General features: G+C 44.1%; 2 protein-coding genes across 2 annotated transcripts; both read left to right on the top strand.

Annotated features, from left to right (window-relative positions):
• The first annotated feature begins 866 nt into the window (after nucleotides 1-866).
• LOC125371940 (cilia- and flagella-associated protein 251-like) lies at nucleotides 867-21,136 on the top strand. Its single transcript, XM_048380640.1, has 4 exons — nucleotides 867-917; nucleotides 16,488-16,608; nucleotides 16,693-17,270; nucleotides 20,687-21,136. Exons 1-4 carry the CDS (start codon nucleotides 867-869, stop codon nucleotides 20,843-20,845), a joined length of 909 nt encoding a protein of 302 aa, XP_048236597.1. The 3' UTR covers nucleotides 20,846-21,136.
• LOC124149144 (LIM/homeobox protein Awh-like) lies at nucleotides 19,116-20,902 on the top strand. Its single transcript, XM_046520523.2, has one exon. The coding sequence runs from the start codon at nucleotides 19,746-19,748 to the stop codon at nucleotides 20,523-20,525; it is 780 nt and encodes a 259-aa protein (XP_046376479.1). The 5' UTR covers nucleotides 19,116-19,745; the 3' UTR covers nucleotides 20,526-20,902.
• Nucleotides 21,137-21,432: the final 296 nt, after the last annotated feature.

Below are 21,432 nucleotides of genomic sequence, written 5' to 3'. Positions count from 1 at the left end.
TTCATCAGATGTATTAAATGCACAATCTGTAGCTAGCAGCTTTAATCTAGTCACAAACTGATCAAAGTGAGATGACCCCTGAACTTCGTTATTGAATTTGTACCTTGCGAAAACAGGATTCAACTTTGGCTGGACGTATGCTGCGTAGCGAGTGTAGTAAGTTTGAAGTAACTTTTTGTCATCATCAGAAATGCCTGTCCATGTATTGTAAACATCTCTACCTTTTTCTCCCACCCAAAGTAGGAGGTATGAGCACTTCGATTCTTCCGACTTTTCCACCAACGGTCCGTCGAATATCAGTTGCACGTGCTGTTTAAAACGCCGCCACGCATCAGGCAGGTTTGATGCTTCCCAGTCCATAGATGGGGTGGGGATTCCGGAAAGATCCATGACTCTGACACCATGTAATATTCTCACGCTTTGGGAATGATTTGTAGCACTTGAACTAGCCCTAGGCTGTTGCTGCCTCCGACGAATAAATAATGGAGAACGACATTCTGTGTTCCATCTTGTATTTATTGCCATACATACACGGGTGGTACATCTGGTAAAACAGGGGGTCCCGACGGCTAGGTCGCCAAGGGAGATTACTCTAATATGTTATACACCATCACAGCCGCTGGTGGCATAATGCAGTATGATAACAGTACAGGACAGATACGTGCTTTTTCTGTGAGGGTAATCGTGATGTGAAGTCACTTTGTGATTATGTTACGGAAAGATGCGATGGGATAGGATTAATGTACAAAGATAACAATATAATGACGAAGCCGATGAGATAGGATTAAGATAACATTATAATGACGAAGCCAGTGAGATTAACAGGAAAGATTAATTAAGTCCATTGAAGCAATGAGGTAAACACGATGTCGATTGTGGTAGATGATGTGATAAAAGCACAGCGGAGTACACACTGGGTGGGTAGATACCCTGGTCTCTGCTCATCACCCAAGTCACCTGATCCGTGAGCAAAAAGTAGCTTACGAATAAAAGCTAACATTCTGTGAAACATCTCAAATACTGCAAACTTACTCATTGGCAGTATAAAAGCGGGAATTAGTAACACGTAGAGAGATTGTACGACCGCTTCGGTGATCTCCCCACACGAGAGAACATTCGTAAAATATGCTTCACACAGCCCAGTGAATGAGAAGAGAACTTTTTGGACAATCGTTCCTGTGACACAAAGTCACTTAATCTAGCCGTGTTGGAACAAACTGCGTCGGAACGCGATGATCATTCTCGGCGACACTCACCATTTTACCTTGTTCTTGTGTAAATATCTTTTTCATAGTTTCGTATCTTTTTGTTTTAACTGTTTCCGGCAAATCTTTTTATTAGCATGAGAAACCATACTTCATAATAGATTCGTAAAATATACAGTGAACTTCGGTTATAACGAACTCAAATGGACCACTGATTTTAGTTCGTAATAAACGCAGTTCGTTATAAACATATATACAGCATATATACAACAAATGACCGGGACTAAATAATAAGTTCGTTTTATCGGTCCGTTCGTTATAAGCGTGTTCGTTATAAGCGTAATTTACTGTATTCGTTCTGGCGTGGGGTTGTCTGATCTTAACAACAAAGTAGTCAAACTGTGAAATTCTAGAATATTTCTACAGACAAAATGACAGCTTGCAATTGTAGCTCACCTATATATTATACAGTAATCTACGTTTATAACGAACACGCTTATGACGAACTGACAGATATAACGATTTTTTTTAGCCCCGACCATTTGTTGTATAAATGTTATATATATGCTCATAACGAACTTCGGTTATTACGAACTACAATTAGTGGTCCCTTCGAGTTATAACCGTAGTTTACTGTATATACATACTGTAGATGGCATGTTAATGATGCTTGTATCAATACATAAAATACGTAAAATGATAATATTATTTTAATCAAATACTGAGTTTTATGTTATTTGATCACAACAATACAAATAATAACGACAACGGTACACATTTTTATTATTGTATGATGTGAAGTGTAAGACCTGTGATTAAATAGAGATGGACATCCCAGTTGTCGTACTGGTATGCGAGGGGTGAAGTCGGGACGACGGAGGCCCGGGAGTGCCACATTTAATATTTAGGAGGAAAAATCCTCTTGGCGTTCCCGGGACCAGTAGTGACTCAGACACGGTTCGTTGACCCAGGATTTGGCGCTCACTGTACCAGGCAAATAAAACGAAAACAAACGAAAACAAAGGAGTACCCCTAATCAATTTCATTACCGTATTATGCATTACAGTTAAAGACTAAACATATTCATATTAATGTTCAGTCCCAGTTAAGACGTCCCGAGAAGTCAATGTTTAATTAATGCATTTAAAGTTAAAATGTATAAAAGTTAAAAGTTTACATGCTTGTCGTAAGAGGCGACTTACGGGATTGGGTGGTCGGGCTCGCTGGCTTGGTTGATGCATGTCATCGTATTCCAATTGCGGAGACCGATGCTCATGACATCAGTCACTGTATTGTCTGATCCAGACTCGATTACTTACAGACCGCCATCATATCGCTGGAATATTGCTGAGTGCGGCGTTAAATAACAAACAAACAAACATATTGAATGCTGCTACTTCCATCTCAAATGGTTCAGTAGGATGAGTGTGGGCCAGTTCTTCAACCTTGTTGAGGCTGGTTTTTCGGGTTTAAAGGCGTGCAGAACACCCGGTAACAGCTCATCCTCAATACTTTGTTTCATTATGAGTGAGTTGGGTTTAACGCCGATTTTAACAGTATTCCAGTTATATCGCGGCGTGTCAGCTTAATGTTGGAGGAAAGCCAGAAGTGATGCAGTTCTCAGACGTTTACCACTTCGGTGAAACCCACGAGCACGGGTATGGTGCTGACAAACCTAGAAACATAATCGGGGCGAACCGGGATTCGAATCCACAATCTTAGGTTTCTGGTGTGGCACAGCGAATCGCGGCGCCTTAGACGACTGGGCCACCCGTGCCCCCACTTTGTTTTAGATTTTGTCTCAAGACAGTCCTGATGTATGTAGATTACATCTTGGTATAGCAACCACTCACCAAATCTCATCTTTCTGTATTACCTTGTACTTGTATAGATCTCTCTCTCAGCGTTGTGTAGATATTCTCTCTCTATGCGTTCAACGTGTATAGATCTTCTCTTTTACAGCGTGATATATAGATCTTCCTTCATCACATGTTCTCTCTATCCGCGTTAACGTTTCTCAATACTTCTATCTTCCACCTCCCTCTCAGTCACACTCACTCAACCTGTGAAGATCCGGGGTACAATAGGTCTTCAGCAACCTTTGTTTGCCGTAAGGGGCAACTATGCTTGTCGTAAGAGGCGACAAAAGGGATCGGGTGGTCAGGATCGCTGACTTGGTTGATGCATGTCATCGTATTCGAACTGCCTAGATCGATGCTCATTATATCGATCACTGGATTGTCTGTTCCAGACTCGATTATTTACAGACCGTCATATAACTTGAATATTGCCGAGTGCGGCGTTAAACAACACACTCACTCACTCGCTCTTCCAGAATTGCGCCCTCTTTCTGTGTTATCTCCTTTCCGTCTTCCCACCTCCCACCCAGACTAGACCTTTGTCTAAACTCTCTCCCTCCTCTGTGACATGAACTACGTAGACCTTTGTCTACACTCTCTCCCTCCACTGTGACATGAACTACGTAGACCTTCATCTACACTCTCTCCATCAACTGTGACATGAAGTACGTAGACCTTCGTCTACACTCTCTCCCTCCTCATGAACAGCGTAGACCTTTGTCTACACTCTCTCATTCCTCTGTGATATGAACTACGTAGACCTTTGTCTACACGTTCTCCCTCCTCTGTGACATTAACTACGTAGACCTTCATCTACACTCTCTCCCTCCACTGTGACATGAACTACGTAGACCTTTGTCTACACTCTCTCTCTCCTCTGTGACATGAAGTACGTAGACCTTTGTCTACACTCTCTCCCTCCACTGTGACATGAACTATGTAGACCTTTGTCTACACTCTCTCCCTCCTCTGTGACATGAACTATGTAGACCTTTGTCTACACTCTCTCCCTCCTCTGTGACATGAAGTACGTAGACCTTTGTCTACACTCTCTCCCTCCTCTGTGACATGAACTACGTAGACCTTTGTCTACACTCTCTCCCTCCACTGTGACTTGAACTACGTAGACCTTTGTCTACACTCTCTCCCTCCTCTGTGACATGAAGTACGTAGACCTTTGTCTACACTCTATCCCTCCTCTGTGACATGAAGTACGAAGACCTTTGTCTACACTCTCTCCCTCCTCTGTGACATGAAGTACGTAGACCTTCATCTACACTCTCTCCCTCCACTGTGACATGAAGTACGTTGACCTTTGTCTACACGTTCTCCCTCCACTGTGACATGAACTACGTAGACCTTTGTCTACACGTTCTCCCTCCTCTGTGACATTAACTACGTAGACCTTCATCTACACTCTCTCCCTCCACTGTGACATGAACTACGTAGACCTTCATCTACACTCTCTCCCTCCTCTGTGACATGAACTAAGTAGACCTTTGTCTACAATCGCTACCTCCTCTTTGACATGAACTACGTAGACCTTCGTCTACACTCTCTCCCTCCTCATGAACTACGTAGACCTTCGTCTACACTCTCTCCCTCCACTGTGACATGAACTACGTAGACCTTCATCTACACTCTCTCCATCCACTGTGACATGAAGTACGTAGACCTTCGTCTACACTCTCTCCCTCCTCGTGAACAGCGTAGACCTTTGTCTACACTCTCTCATTTCTCTGTGACATGAACTACGTAGACCTTTGTCTACACGTTCTCCCTCCTCTGTGACATTAACTACGTAGACCTTCATCTACACTCTCTCCCTCCACTGTGACATGAACTACGTAGACCTTCATCTACACTCTCTCCCTCCACTGTGACATGAAGTACGTAGACCTTTGTCTACACTCTCTCTCTCCTCTGTGACATGAAGTACGTAGACCTTTTTCTACACTCTCTCCCTCCACTGTGACATGAACTATGTAGACCTTTGTCTACACTCTCTCCCTCCTCTGTGACATGAACTACGTAGACCTTTGTCTACACTCTCTCCCTCCACTGTGACTTGAACTACGTAGACCTTTGTCTACACTCTCTCCCTCCACTGTGACATGAAGTACGTAGACATTTGTCTACACTCTCTCCCTCCTCTGTGACATGAACTACGTAGACCTTCATCTACACTCTCTCCCTCCACTGTGACATGAAGTACGTAGACATTTGTCTACACTCTCTCCCTCCACTGTGACATGAACTACGTAGACCTTTGTCTACACTCTCTCCCTCCACTGTGACTTGAACTACGTAGACCTTTGTCTACACTCTCTCCCTCCTCTGTGACATGAAGTACGTAGACCTTTGTCTACACTCTATCCCTCCTCTGTGACATGAAGTACGAAGACCTTTGTCTACACTCTCTCCCTCCTCTGTGACATGAAGTACGTAGACCTTCATCTACACTCTCTCCCTCCACTGTGACATGAAGTACGTTGACCTTTGTCTACACGTTCTCCCTCCACTGTGACATAAACTACGTAGACCTTTGTCTACACGTTCTCCCTCCTCTGTGACATTAACTACGTAGACCTTCATCTACACTCTCTCCCTCCACTGTGACATGAACTACGTAGACCTTCATCTACACTCTCTCCCTCCTCTGTGACATGAACTAAGAAGACCTTTGTCTACATTCTCTCCCTCCTCTATGACATGAACTACGTTCACCTTCGTCTACAATCTCTCCCTCCTCTGTCACATGAAATACGTAGACCTTTGTCTACACTCTCTCCCTCCTCTGTCACATGAAATACGTAGACCTTTGTCTACAATCGCTCCCTCCTCTTTGACATGAACTACGTAGACCTTCGTCTACACTCTCTCCCTCCTCATGAACAGCGTAGACCTTCGTCTACACTCTCTCCGTCCTCTGTGACATGAACTACGTAGACCTTTGTCTACACGCTCTCCCTCCTCTGTGACATGAACAGCGTAGACCTTCGTCTACAATCTCTCCCTCCTCTATGACATGAAGTACGTTGACCTTCGTCTACAATCTCTCCCTCCTCTGTCACATGAAATACGTAGACCTTTGTATATTCTTTTTCCCTCCTCTGTGACATGAACTACGTAGACCTTTGTCTACAATCGCTCCCTCCTCTTTGACATGAACTACGTAGACCTTCGTCTACACTCTCTCCCTCCTCATGAACTACGTAGACCCTTGTCTACACTCTCTCCCTCCACTGTGACATGAACTACGTAGACCTTTGTCTACACTCTCTCCCTCCTCTGCGACATGAAATACGTAGACCTTTGTCTACACTCCCTCCGTCCTCTGTGACATGAAATACGTAGACCTTTGTCTACACTCTCTCCCTCCTCTGCGACATGAACTACGTAGACATTTGTCTACACTATCTCCCTCCTCTGTGACATGAACTGAGTAGACCTTTGTCTACACTATTTCCCTCCTCTGTGACATGAACTACGTAGACCTTCGTCTACACTCTATCTCTCCTCATGAACAGCGTAGAAATTTTTCTACACTCTCTCATTCCTCTGTGACATGAAATACGTAGACCTTTGTCTACACGTTCTCCCTCCTCTGAAACATGAACTACGTAGACCTTCGTCTACACTCTCTCCCTCCTCAAGAACAGCGTAGACCTTTGTCTACAAGTTCTCCCTCCTCTGTGACATGAACTACGTAGACCTTTGTCTACAATCTCTCCCTCCTCTGTCACATGAAATACGTAGACCTTTGTCTACACTCTATCCCTCCTCTGTGACATGAACTACGTAGACCTTTGTCTACACTCTATCCCTCCTCTGTAACATGAACTACGTAGACCTTTGCCTACACTCTCCCCCTCCTCTGTGACATGAAGTACGTAGACCTTTGTCTACACTCTCTCCCTCCTCTGTGACAGGAAGTACGTAGACCTTCGTCTACACTCTCTCCCTCCTCTGTGACATGAAGCACGTAGACCTTTGTCTACACTCTCTCCCTCCTCTGTGACAGGAAGTACGTAGACCTTTGTCTACACTCTCTCCCTCCTCTGTGACATGAAGTACGTAGACCTTTGTCTACACTCTATCCCTCCTCTGTGACATGAAGTACGTAGACCTTTGTCTACACTCTCTCCCTCCTCTGTGACATGAACTACGTAGACATTTTTCTACACTATCTCCCTCCTATGTGAAATGAACTACGTAGACCTTCATGTACACTCTCTCCCTCCTCTGTGACATGAACTACGTAGACCTTTGTCCACAAACTCTCCCTCCTCTGTCACATGAAATACGTAGACCTTCGTCTACAATCTCTCCCTCCTCTATGACATGAACTACGTTGACCTTCGTCTACAATCTCTCCCTCCTCTGTCACATGAAATACGTAGACCTTTGTATATTCTCTCTCCCTCCTCTGTGACATGAAGTACGTAGACCTTTGTCTACACTCTATCCCTCCTCTGTGACATGAACTACGTAGACCTTTGTCTACACTCTATCTCTCCTCTGTGACATGAAATACGTAGACCTTCGTCTACAATCTCTCCCTCCTCTATGACATGAACTACGTTCACCTTCGTCTACAATCTCTCCCTCCTCTGTCACATGACATACGTAGACCTTTGTCTACACTCTCTCCCTCCTCTGTCACATGAAATACGTAGACCTTTGTCTACAATCGCTCCCTCCTCTTTGACATGAACTACGTAGACCTTCGTCTACACTCTCTCCCTCCTCATGAACAGCGTAGACCTTCATCTACACTCTCTCCGTCCTCTGTGACATTAACTACTTAGACCTTTGTCTACACTCTATCCCTCCTCTGTGACATGAACTACGTAGACCTTCGTCTACACTCTCTCCCTCCTCATGAACAGCGTAGACCTTTGATTACACTCTCTCCTTCCTCTGTGACATGAACTACGTAGACCTTTGTCTACAATCGCTCCCTCCTCTGTGACATGAACTAAGTAGACCATTGTCTACACAATCTCCCTCCTCTGTGACATGAAGAGCGTAGACCTTCGTCCACACTCGCTCCGTCCTCTGTGATATGACCTACGTAGACCTTTGTCTACACTCTATCCCTCCTCTGTGACATGAACTACGTAGACCTTCGTCTAAAATTGCTCCCTCCTCTGTGACATGAACTACGTAGACCTTTGTCTACACTCTCTCCCTCCTCATGAACAGCGTAGACCTTTGTCTACACGTTCTCTCTCCTCTGTGGCATGAACTACGTAGACCTTCATCTACACTCTCTCCTTCCTCTGTCACATGAACTACGTAGACCTTCGTCTACAATCTCTCCCTCCTCTGTCACATGAAATACGCAGACCTTTGTCTACATTCTCTCCCTCCTCTGTGACATGAACTTCATAGACCTTTGTCTACACTCTATCCCTCCTCTGTAACATGAACTACGTAGACCTTCGTCTACACTCTCTCCCTATTCATGAACAGCGTAGACCTTTGTCTACACGTTCTCCCTCCTCTGTGGCATGAACTACGTAGACCTTCATCTACACTCTTTCCTTCCTCTGTGACATGAACTACGTAGACCTTCGTCTACACTCTCTCCCTCCTCTGTCACATGAAATACGCAGACCTTTGTCTACATTCTCTCCCTCCTCAATGACATGAACTACGTAGACCTTTGTCTACAATCGCCTCCTCCTCTTTGACATGAACTACGTAGACCTTCGTCTACACTCTCTCCCTCCCCATGAACAGCGTAGACCTTCGTCTACACTCTCTCTGTCCTCTGTGACATGAACTACGTAGACCTTTGTCTACACGCTCAACATCCTCTGTGACATGAACAGCATAGACCTTCGTCTACAATCTCTCCTTCCTCTGTGACATGAACTACGTTGACCTTCCTCTACAATCTCTCCCTCCTCTGTCACATGAACTTCGTAGACCTTTGTCTATTCTCTCTCCCTCCTCTGTGACATGAACTATGTAGACCTTTGTCTACACTCTCTCCCTCCTCTGTGACATGAACTACGTAGACCTTCGTCTACAATCGCTCCCTCCTCTGTGACATGAACTACGTAGACCTTTGTCTACACTCTCTCCCTCCTCATGAACAGCGTAGACCTTTGATTACACTCTCTCCGTCCTCTGCCACATGAACTACGTAGACATTTTCCTAGACTATCTCCCTCCTCTGTGACACGAACTAAGTAGACCTCTCTCTACACTATTTCCCTCCTCTGTAACATGAACTACGTAGACCTTCGTCTACACTCTCTCCCTCCTCATGAACAGCGTAGACCTTTGTCTACACGTTCTCCCTCCTCTGTGACATGAACTACGTAGACCTTCATCTACACTCTCTCCCTCCTCGTGAACAGCGTAGACCTTCGTCTACACTCTCTCCCTCCTCTGTGACATGAACTACGTAGACCTTTGTCTACACTCCACCCCTCCTCTGTGACATGAACTACGTAGACCTTCGTCTACAATCGCTCCCTCCTCTGTGACATGAACTACGTAGACCTTCGTCTAGACTCTCTCCCTCCTCATGAACAGCGTAGACATTTGATTACACTCTCTCCGTACTCTGTGAGATGAACTACGTAGACCTTTGTCTACACTCTCTCCCTCCTCATGAACAGCGTAGACCTTCGTCTACGCTCTCTCCGTCCTCTTTGGCATTAACTACGTAGACCTTCATCTACACTCTCTCCCTCCTCTGTGACATGAACTACGTAGACCTTTGTCTACAATCTCTCCCTCCTCTGTCACATGAAATCCGTAGACCTTTGTCTATTCTCTCTCCCTCCTCTATCACATGAACTATGTAGACCTTTGTCTGCACTCTATCCCTCCTCTGTGACATGAACTACGTAGACCTTCGTCTACACTCTCTCCCTCCTCGTGAACAGCGTAGACCTTAGTCTACACTCTCTCCGTCCTCTGTCACATGAACTACGTAGACCTTTGTCTACACTCTATCCCTCCACTGTGACATGAACTACGTAGACCTTTGTTTACAGTATCTCCCTCCTCTGTCACATGAACTACGTAGACCTTCGTCTACACTCTCTCCCTCCTCTGTGACATGAACTACGTAGACCTTCGTCTACACTCTATCCCTGCTCTGTGACATGAAGTACGTAGACCTTTGTCTACACTCTCTCCCTCCTCTTTGACATGAACTACGTAGACCTTTGTCTACACGTTCTCCCTTCTCTGTAACATGAACTACGTAGACCTTTGTCTACACTCTCCCCCTCCTCTGTGACATGAACTACGTAGACCTTTGTCTACACTCCATCCCTCCTCTGTGACATGAACTACGTAGACCTTTGTCTACACTCTCCCCCTCCTCTGTGACATGAACTACGTCGATCTGTGTTCACACCTTGACCCCCGGTTCAGATCTCACTCTCCCAATCTCCCTGTCTTTCTCTCTTTCACTCGCTGTTTTTTATTCTCAGCCCAACTTCTTCCATAACCCCACTCTCTCTCTCTCTCTCTCTCTCTTTCCCTCCCTATTTGCTGTAATTGTCGACGTATGTAATATGTCTCCCATACTTTGTATAGCTTTCTTTCCCTCTCTTTATCTCTTTCATTCGCTATATTTTTTTTCTCTCTCTCTCTCTCCATTTGCTGTAATTGTCGGCGTATGTCATGTCTCCTATACTTTGTATATGTCTCTCTCTCTCTCTCCCCTCCAAACACCCACCCCCTTGCTCTCTCCCCCTCCCCTCTCTCTCTCCTTCGCTGTCATGAAATGCCCAGACCTTTGTCTTCAACCTGGTACAGAGTCCTTTTTCTTCCCCGTCTCTCTTCTCCTTCTCCTCGTAACATTGATTTCTCCAGTCGATCGCCCGGGAGACGCGTCCCACCCACTGTTCTTATTATGCCAGTGGTAGAGAATACTTAGAAAAATTAATGGCACTGTTAATACTTTTCATAAAAAGTGTATTCTTGTCAGTGTAGGACACGCATGGATGTCAAAAGATTGTCGAGCTCAAGCTAGAATTGGCGTGTGGACTTTCACAACATGATAACAAATAACATGTTTGCATCTGACATCGTTGCAAGGGTCTCTGTTGTCTATTGGGGAAACTGTTACTATATTCGCTACGAAAGATTCAAACACCCTGGATCAAAGGTATTAAATCGACACTCTTCTCTTCCGTATTGTCATGAATTGTTTAGTTTGCGACACTCTCTGTTCACCGCCTGTGCTAATTCAACCAATAGCAGTAAACATACACCAAAGCAGAATAATATAAGTATTTTTTACCTAAAACTGTCTATTCACAAAACTTCCCCGTCAATCAGCCTACAGTGGGATTAGAAGTGACTGGTAACTAGACTAACCCCTAGTCTCTGAAACGAAAATATTTTACAGAAAAAAAACGTTGTAAAATTATGAATATTACAGTATAATAAATAAAGAGCCAAGAGATTATTTTCATTTGAAGCTGCAGTAATCTAGACTTGCCAACTATTATAGCTGGAATATTGCTGAGTGCGGCGTAAACAACAAAGAAATAAAACTATTATAGACTTGCACGGGCTCTATTGGATACACATGGTCTGTATGACCGACTGACTTGTTAGTAAAATCTGCCGTCGTAATTTAAAATTAACAACGAGCGTACGTTATAATTACTTCTACAAACTACTTCTGTATTTATATTCCATTTTCTCCCATGAATGTTTAACCACGATGTCACGCACGAAAGGAGCTGCCCCAATGTTTGTGTTACTACCATACACCTGACACCCCGCCCCTGTACAACTGCAATCTCTAAAGAAATAAGTCAATTCCATTCTCCATGTTTAGGCTCTTATCGCGCCACTGCATTGAGTTAATAATGCTAGTTGATTAATTTAAATCGGAACAATAAATATATTCGATAACGTTTTGATTACATCAATGTCAATGTAAATATATTCAACATAAAATAGTCAGCTAATCAGCCTCAAACATTTTAGTTCTTGTAGAGCCAAAGCAACTTGATATAATTAACGATAACATATTACTCCCAAAATTCATTCTTGTTTCCTCCTTATTAAAGTAATAATTATATTAACGTTTTATGGGTGGTTTGATATCTCCTTTGACAATCACGGGAACGATTTCTGGCAGTCAACCGTTGTACAGCCGAATAAAGCTGTTCAACCCGGGTAGGCAGCCAATCAATAATACCCATTGTTAGATCGCGTGCTGGGCTTGCTTTAACAGATGTGTCCGGTCCGCGCATGCGCGCTGTCGCTGTGTCCACTCTAATTTAGGGCGGAAGATGAAGGGCGCTGTCCGGCTGCATTGTCCTCGCGCGTGCCAGATGTTAAGGGGTGGGGGAGGGGTAGGGAGGGGGTAGGGCATTGTTAGGTTAATGATTAACGCGATGGTGTGTCTGGTGGATCTGAACACACACTCACGCGAGGGGAAGCTTTTACGTAACATATGTAGGCCTACGTTGTCACACAATGCCACAACTCTCTCGCACCTGAAAACCTGGTCCAGGTATATACAAGTAAACTAATCAACGATAGAGGGAGACACATGCTGTAGACGAGGGGTGTCCTTTTGTGTGCTGGGATCTGCTGTAACACATGGTGAAGAAAATAACTTCTAATGTGTTAAATCCTGTTTAACAAATGCTTTATAACGATATCAAAAGCCGGTACTCAGCTTTTGAAAAGGATAGTTAAGAGTAAAAAAAATAAAATCGGAAGTTGTTGTGGTTGATGGCGACGCCAGTGTCACTGATGCAGATATGTACCAGATAAACTACGCGCCATTTTGAGTGGGGAGTTATGGGAATATTTTATTAGATCTAAACCTGTTTCGATTTTGCTTTGGAAAAAAAAAGTGGATGGCACCGGCACCGGCACTAAGACACCCAAGATACCTTAACCATGTAATTCCACAATCCTTAATACCCAAGTTCTTCACACCCTTATATGTCGTGACAACGTCTTCCTGACACCCATAGAAAAACAGCCCAAACAGGCATGGCTCCAACATACAGTCCAAACAGGCATAGCTCCAACACACATTCCAGACAAATTCTGGATTTCAAGATTTCGTTTCACATTGTCTGAAATAATGACTAACACTGGACGACGACGTTCTGTACCGAAGCCAATCAGATTGTGTCCTTTCTGTCAAACTTACATGGAAAATGAATTTCATATACTGCTTGTTTGTATTGTTTATACCGATATAAGGGAAGCACATATCCAACATAGATACCCGCGTTTACCACATTTGTATTCAAGTAAATCGCTGTTGATTTCTATTGATTGAAAAACAATTATTAGGTTAGCACTATTTGTTTTCTCGGCGCAAGAATCTTATAGTATCGGGACGTCACTTCGTAAACTAATTGTGTACACTAGTTTGTACCATTATCTGCACAGATGCACTGTCTGCAAAGATGCATTATCTGCACAGATGCACTGTCTGCAGCACATCTCAATAGCAGTGTTGTACTCACTGATATCATCTCTTTGCACGTTTGTTTTGTATATGGGCCAGATGCCTTAAGTACAATAACACATCTTAATCTTGATAATCATGTACCATGACATCCATGTACCATGACAACCATGTACACTGACAATCGTGTACCCTGACAATCATGTGCACTGACAATCATGTACCCTGACAACCATGTACCCTGACAATCGTGTACCATGACAACCATGTACCATGACAACCATGTACACTGACAATCATGTACCATGACAACCATGTATACTGACAATCATGTACCATGACAATCATGTACCATGACAATCATGTACCATGACAACCATGTACACTGACAATCATGTACCCTGACAATCATGTACCCTGACAACCATGTACCCTGACAATCGTGTACCATGACAACCATGTACACTAACAATCATGTACCCTGACAATCATGTACCCTGACAACCATGTACACTGACAATCATGTACCCTGACAAACATGTACCTTGACAACCATGTACACTGAGAACCATGTACCCTGACAATCATGTACCCTGACAACCATGTACCCTGGCAACTGGCAATCATGTACCCTGACAATCGAGCACCATGACAACCATGTACACTGACAACCATGTACACTGACAATCATGTACCCTGACAACTATGTACACTGACAACCATGTACCCTGACAATCATGTACCCTGACAATCGTGTACCCTGACAATCATGTACCCTGACAACCATGTACCCTGGCAACTGGCAACCATGTACCCTGACAACCATGTTCTTTCTACCCTGACAACCATGTTCCATGTACCCTGATAACCATGTACCCTGACAACCGTGTACCCTGACAACCATGTACCCTGACAACCGTGTACCCTGACAACCATGTACCCAGACATCAATACTGACACCAACTGCCTCGATGCATTTCCCAAACGATTAATCCCCCTTTCCTACCCCCAGAGACCCGTGCAAACTGAAAACACTCTCCCTGGCTTCACACTCCTCAAACGATGACATGTATCAACCAAGTCAGCGAGCCTGACCACCCCATTCCGTTAGTCGCCTCTTACGACAAGCATGGGTTGCTGAAGTCCTATTCTGCTCCGGGTCAAACCGCCTCCGTGGTCTAGAGGTAGAGCGTCCGCCCGGAGAGCGGAAGGTCCGGGGTTCCATCCCCGGCCGCGTCATACCAAAAGACGTCAAAAGATGGTACTTGTTGTTACCCTGTCTGGCGCTCGGTATTAAGGGGATAAAACAAGGACTGGTCGGCTCGGAGTCAGTATACTGTGTCTGAGTGAGGTATTCATGTTAAACTGCGGCATTGTACCTCAGTGTGCTAGCACTATAAATCGGCATCAGTCCGGACTAGTACAAGCAGCCACACACACACGTGCATGCCGGTCGCTATATTAGTGCAAAAATCTTGGACGCGACGTTAAACCCTCACCTCACCTCACTACTCCGGGTCATCACGGGTCGTCTCCATCACCAGTATCTACCCATTGTTTCCCGACGTTGACTGGTCAACATACAACATCGCCGACATCTTGGTCTCCGGTATCCTTTATTGAAGCAGCTGTAAATTACAGAATTAACATGTCCCTGAAACACATGAGGCAGCTGCTGGAAAAAAGTTTTTCTGCCATGAAATTAAGAAGTGGACATTATATTTAAAACGACTTCACGCGTTATAGTTGTGTTAACCTAAACATATATATCCTAAGATAAATATTCGCGCTGACCGTATACAAAACTATACACCAGAAATCATATCACATCACATCACATCACATCACATCACATCACATCAGACCATACCATATCATATCATATCATATCATATTCCGCAGATATCCAGGTACTAGTATCTGCTCAAATGTGATTTTATTTGTCCCTATACTGTACAAACATTGCCTAAACCATAGCAAAATACCCTCAATCATTATTTTAATGAATTCTAATTTTGAAATATTAACCAACAATCTCACCACCGATTGATGAATGTGAATTCATCCATGATATTTGCCCCATTTAACAAATATATTCCAAACCTCCATTACTAACGAACATGTTATTCACACGGTATTCACGCTGCCACACATCATGCATTAGCACATCATGCACTAACACCACGTGGGATGTGACAACATCCATCCTACAGTGCTCACGTCAATGTTCATTAGTGTGCCTGGCAGGGCTGATCATCGAGCAGTCATTCCACACAGTCCATTCAATACGTCAAATGTGGACAGGTGTGTGAACAGATCCCTCGTTATAACGCAGACCACAGCCCAGCCAGTGGACATTTGACTCAACCATTCGGGTGTGGTGACCGAGGACATTTAACGCGGCAACGCCCTTAATGTATAAAAAACAAAGATACGTTGCTATAGTAACGATTTTCGTCCTGTCTCGACTCTCTCATTTCGACTCTCTCTTGTATTTGGTGACAACACGTTCGACATATTACCTGGTCCTATTTCACGGTGATTGGGTAAAGTGAGCTTCAATTGTTAAGTTCCTGTGAAATGTGTAGTATTACATTGCCGTAGAGGGAAATGATTAATCCATATACACGAGAATGCAATATGTAAAAATACGTTCTCCACTTATATGACTCACACGATTAACGCATGTTTCTGTATATGGTTGAACTGAAACGGATGCAAGCGTTTCAAAAGAATTCTTAATATAGCATAAATTGACGTTATTTTTATTGCGTTTTTTTCCAAAATATGTAAAATATAAACGGAAAGGTTTGTTTCAAATGAGTGAGTGAGTGAGTATGGTTTTACGCCGCTTTTGGCAATATTCCAGCAATATCACGGCTTTCACGACGCTTTATCCACTAGGCTATCCGACCGCCCCTTGTTTCAAATGAAGACAACAGGAACGCCCCTGAAAATTCAATGTCCAGTCAAGTTCCATGAAAATGTGACTGGCAGGCGTTAAGCTGGAGGCTGATGAAGAAGAAGAAGAAGAAGAGGAAGAAGAAGAGGCAGAAAAGGAAGAAGAAGAAAATGAAGAGGAGGCAGAAGAAGAAGAAGAAGAAGAAGAGGGGGAGAGGCAGGAGAAGAAGAGGGGAAAAGGGAGAGGCAAGAGAAGAGGAAGAAGAAGAGGAGGAAGAAGAAGAGGAAAAAGAAGAAGAAGAAGAAGAAGAAGAAGAAGAGGCAGAAGAAGAGGCAGGAGAAGAAGAGGCTAAAGAAGAGGCGGAAGAAGAAAAAGAGGCAGAAGAAGAGGCAGAAGAAGAGTCAGAAGAAGAAGAGGCAGGAGAAGAAGAGGCAGAAGAAGAGGCAGGAGAAGAAGAGGCTGAAGAAGAGGCAGAAGAAGAAAAAGAGGCAGAAGAAGAAGAGGCAGAAGAAGAGGCAGAAAAAGAAGAGGCAGAAGAAGAAGAAGAGGCAGAAGAAGAAGAAGAGGCAGGAGAAGAAGAGGCAGAAGAAGAGGCAGAAGAAGAAGAGGCAGAAGAAGAGGAGGCAGGAGAAGAGGCAGAAGAAGATGAGACAGAAGAAGAAGAAGAAGAGGCAGGAGAAGAGGCAGAAGAGGAAAAAGAAGAAAAAGAGGCAGAAGAAGAAGAGGCTGAAGAAGAGGCAGAAGAAGAGGCAGAAGAAAAAGCGGCAGAAGAAGAAGAGGCAGGAGAAGAAGAGGCTGAAGACGAAGAGGCAGAAGAAGAAGAGGAAGAAGAAGAGGCAGAAGAAGAAGAAGAGGCAGCAGAAGAAGAGGAGGAGGAAGAAGAAATGAAACATAATTGATTAAGAAATGTCCAGCGTTGTGTATACATGTAAAACAGACAGCATATCACATTACAATATAAAAGTACACATAGCCCGACTGGGGCCTTCTTGACACAATTAACCTTAAATCACCATCATAACTTACAGCAGTATAATGCGCAGCTGCAGTGATGGGTCGCATACATATGCCCCATCCCCACCACACCCAGCCCACCCTCCACTCCTACTTTCTTGTATGTTACGCAGTGCCACAGAAGCAAGACATCTACACAGGACTGACTTGAACGTACACACACCTCTGTCTGAACACTTGCAAATATCTGCCTGTCATGCGAACGAATTTCTCACGTGAATATGATTACTTCCGGGTCAAATCTTCGCCTAGTTCAATTTGGGAAGATGTGTGAAAGTTTATTATCAGACATAAACAGGTTTGTTCTATCTGTAAAGTGGCCATGCGAACTCTAATAGTAACAATATTTTGCGAACGCTTCATATATAATTTTGAAAACAAGCAGCTAGATTTAAATCGAAAAGGAGCCCCAGTGCATGAGATGGGAGATTATGAACCTGTGGAAAATCTAGACTTGCTTCATTCAGACTATAGCATCACAGTAAGGGCTGGGCGGAAGGGGAAATAATATGGTTCATGGACTGTGAGAAAGACTAGTGTTTGACCTTCATGCACAATTGCAACACAGCTATTTTGATTCCCAAACATGCTTGCTTATGTCGGTGATAACACCTTTAGTAAGTAGTACGGGGTTTCATTGTATCGTTTAATTCCGTGCGTGAAAGAACTCTGGGTATATTATTTACATAGAAGCAACTTTTCTGAATTTCTGACTTTTAGTGTACTTATAAATTGACTTATGTTTAGTGTACGGCGAAGATATATCTTGTAATGGTGCTGTTGTTCATTCTGGAACTAGATGTGCACCGTGTATAAGCCTTGTGTATTTGTTTAGTCCCATGAATATCGTCTAACTATACATTGTAATAGTGCTAATGCTTTTCAGTTATACTGTACATTATGGATGTGTATAGGATAATGAATGCATGTATATTATATGGTACTATAATACCTTGTATGCGTGATTTGAGTCATGAATACACACAGTGTGTTCTCTTTGTCACGGCCGCATTTGAACACTGTATTGATACACTGTCAGCGAGGTTATGAAATCACTTTACCTGTGTTTCTTATATGTGCCTGTGTCCTCAAATATGGTACACTCGGTTTTCAGGTCATACTGTAAAACCAGGATGAACATGTGTTACATGTCGCTTACCCTATAGGGCTATGGAAGACGCTCAGACATCGATAGTCTGCCGGCAGTTCATGGAATTGAGCTTGTTTCTTAATTCTCCGTGATTATTGACCCGAGTCTAAACTGTCAAATATAATTATGTCATAATGGGCGAGCTCCGTGAATTACTCAAGGCAGTGAATTCCTTCAATAATTGCATAACAGCAACAGCATGAATCAATTATACATTTGATTTATTCAGTAATATTGTTTATGAAAGGAACGTCAGGCTCTTTTATTTCGCACGCGTCGCTTTTAAAAAGGAAAATGAAAGTAGAGACGAATAAAATATTCAGCCTGGAATATGCTTGGTAGTAAAGGGAACGGGGGAAGGATGGAGGAAGGGAAATGAAATCGATGCGTTCCCCGCGGGGAGGGGCATGTGCGGGAGTGGGGATGGGGGACAAAGCCTGCTTGCTAGTCGAGATGCAGGCAATCGATTTACGCGTTCCGTTTCAAGCAGACAGCGTCGACGATGTATCGCAACATACACAGTGTTTCGCGAAAGTCTAACGCTGAAATAGTTTACATCGTCAAAGAACGCTATGCTGAAAATGTTGTACTTGTATTTCAGACGTTAGTTTAAAACTCGACTCATGTTTTGACAGTTCCGCGTGTGTGGAAGAACCCTCACCCCGAGGTACACGTGGGGTGGGGGGAGGGGATCGGCGTCTGACCTGGCGTTGTCGCTGGGGCCCATTATGATGCACGCGCTGTATGCCGGCAGCAGGGTAGGCAGAGTGTGTCGGGCTTTGAACAAAGCGAGGCAGGGTTAGATCAGCGCTCGGACACGGTTCACCTGGTTCTTTGTGTCCAGCGCTCTTCTCGCTTTCAACCAATCACAGCGCACTGAATAATTGATACACGGCGCTGATTGGATGAAATCCGTAGTGGGCTTGCGATGTGAGTTGCGAATCTACTGTGTTCTGCGAGGGAACAACATAGAGATTTTCCAAGCGTATTGATAATAGAAGCCCGTGTGGGATCGAGCCAGTTGAGAGACGACCATTGTCAGCTTCAGTCTGAGAGCTTGTGTGTGAGACCCGACTTAAGGGAGCGGCTGAGCCAGTGTTTCACTCAGTCCTTTCTGTAGGGGTTAGCAGCTTGCAACCGAAATCTTTCTGTATTTTGACAGTTCCCGACGTATTTTCACAAAATCAATATGTCAGATACAGACATGGAACTGTTGACTCCAAGTCCCTTCAACCGCTACTGCGAGTACGGTTTCCGTGAAGACAGCATGGACAGCCTGCCCTCGACGTCCGACACCAGCAGCAACGCTTTGTCCTGCTATCGTTGCGGGGGCGACATCATGGATCATATCTACCTCCGAGTGCGCGGGCATGCGTGGCACGTGCAGTGTCTCCAGTGCTGCGTTTGTTTGACGTCACTAGCAGAGCAGACGTCGTGTTTCATCGACAACGACGACGTCTACTGCCGTGATGACTACGTCAGAGAGTGCGCGTCGTCGTGTGAGAAGTGCCATGAACCTGTGATGCCGGACGATTGGGTCCGTCGATCGCATGGATGTGTTTACCACATGGAATGTCTGTCGTGTGATCTGTGTCAGCATCAGTTCGCTACAGGAGAGGAGTTCTTAATTCACGGAAGTAAACTGAAGTGCAAGACACACATCAGAGAGCTATTTAACGGCAACGTGGGTGGTATAAAGGTGGTTTCGTCTCCTTTCAACGGGACGTCGTCTCCAGGAGATATAGACGGTGACAAGTCAAAACGTCCAAGGACCGTGTTCACGGAGGAACAGACCGGACTATTAACAAAACTATTCCAGGAAAACAACAGCCCTAGCACAAAGGAGTTGGAAAATATCGCCATCCTGGCTGGGCTAAGTAAGAAGGTAACTCAAGTGTGGTTCCAGAACGCGCGCGCGAAGAAAAAGAAAACGATGTACAAACACAGTCTGAAACTGGCCGAGCTCTGACGGGAGGAACGTAAGCCTCCCCCACCCCTCCGTCTCCCCCTCCCCCTCCCCCTCCCCCACTGCCTGGCTAGAGTTGAGGTTGTCCAGGCTTCCCTCCCGATGTGCAGTACAAGCCAGCTGTATTCCGACATCTTAACCCCAAGTGAAGTGCATTTTGCGCTCCACGAACTAGCAATGGTGAACTGCGCGTTGAGAACTTAGCAGGTCACGGTGACCCGTCAGTGTCGAATGGTGCTCTCTACGTGAATAACCGAGATGTTACGAGACTTGTTATACCATTTACTAATCAAAACCTACGAAGTCAGCATTTAGTGATATGAATTATTTTATATGTATATACAGCAGTATTTTAATAATATACGACATTCGTGAAAAGCCTAATCTTGTCATTTGTATGTCAAATGTTTAGTTTGCATCATGCCGTTGTGTTCGGCGACAGTCGACGTTTGTGAAAATGTGTAACATTCCATGTTTTTTTAACACTTCCTCAGTTCCAGTAGCGATCTCCCTCGTTTCAAATGGGTATACGTTTCTGTTCATGTGATACTTTTAATTTATATAATTTATATTTACACTGTGGAAATGTTTATTAAAACGAGCTATTTTCAAAATTATTTTTTTGTTTTTCATTTTACCGTATGTATGATGATGAAGGGCTATTTAACGTCATTACTTCTTATATTAAGTTTGTAGCACTGTTTTCAAGTCATGTGTGTCGTGAGCCATCAATGCAGAAATTGTGACGGAGCTATGTGTTAAAACGGCAGACGTAATCGCCTTTCTCCCATGAGTAAATGCTGTTTTACGGCGTCGACAACACCATTCCAGCGACATCACAGGGGCGATTTAAGCTGGATGTCACGGAAAAAACGCCGTCGGGGTAGGGTGACCTTCATAAAAACACAAA

The sequence above is a fragment of the Haliotis rufescens genome, unplaced genomic scaffold, assembly GCF_023055435.1.
Source record: "Haliotis rufescens isolate VD_foot unplaced genomic scaffold, xgHalRufe1.0.p SCAF_32, whole genome shotgun sequence".
Taxonomy (NCBI): domain Eukaryota; kingdom Metazoa; phylum Mollusca; class Gastropoda; order Lepetellida; family Haliotidae; genus Haliotis; species Haliotis rufescens.
This window is presented reverse-complemented; position numbering and strand designations above follow the sequence as displayed.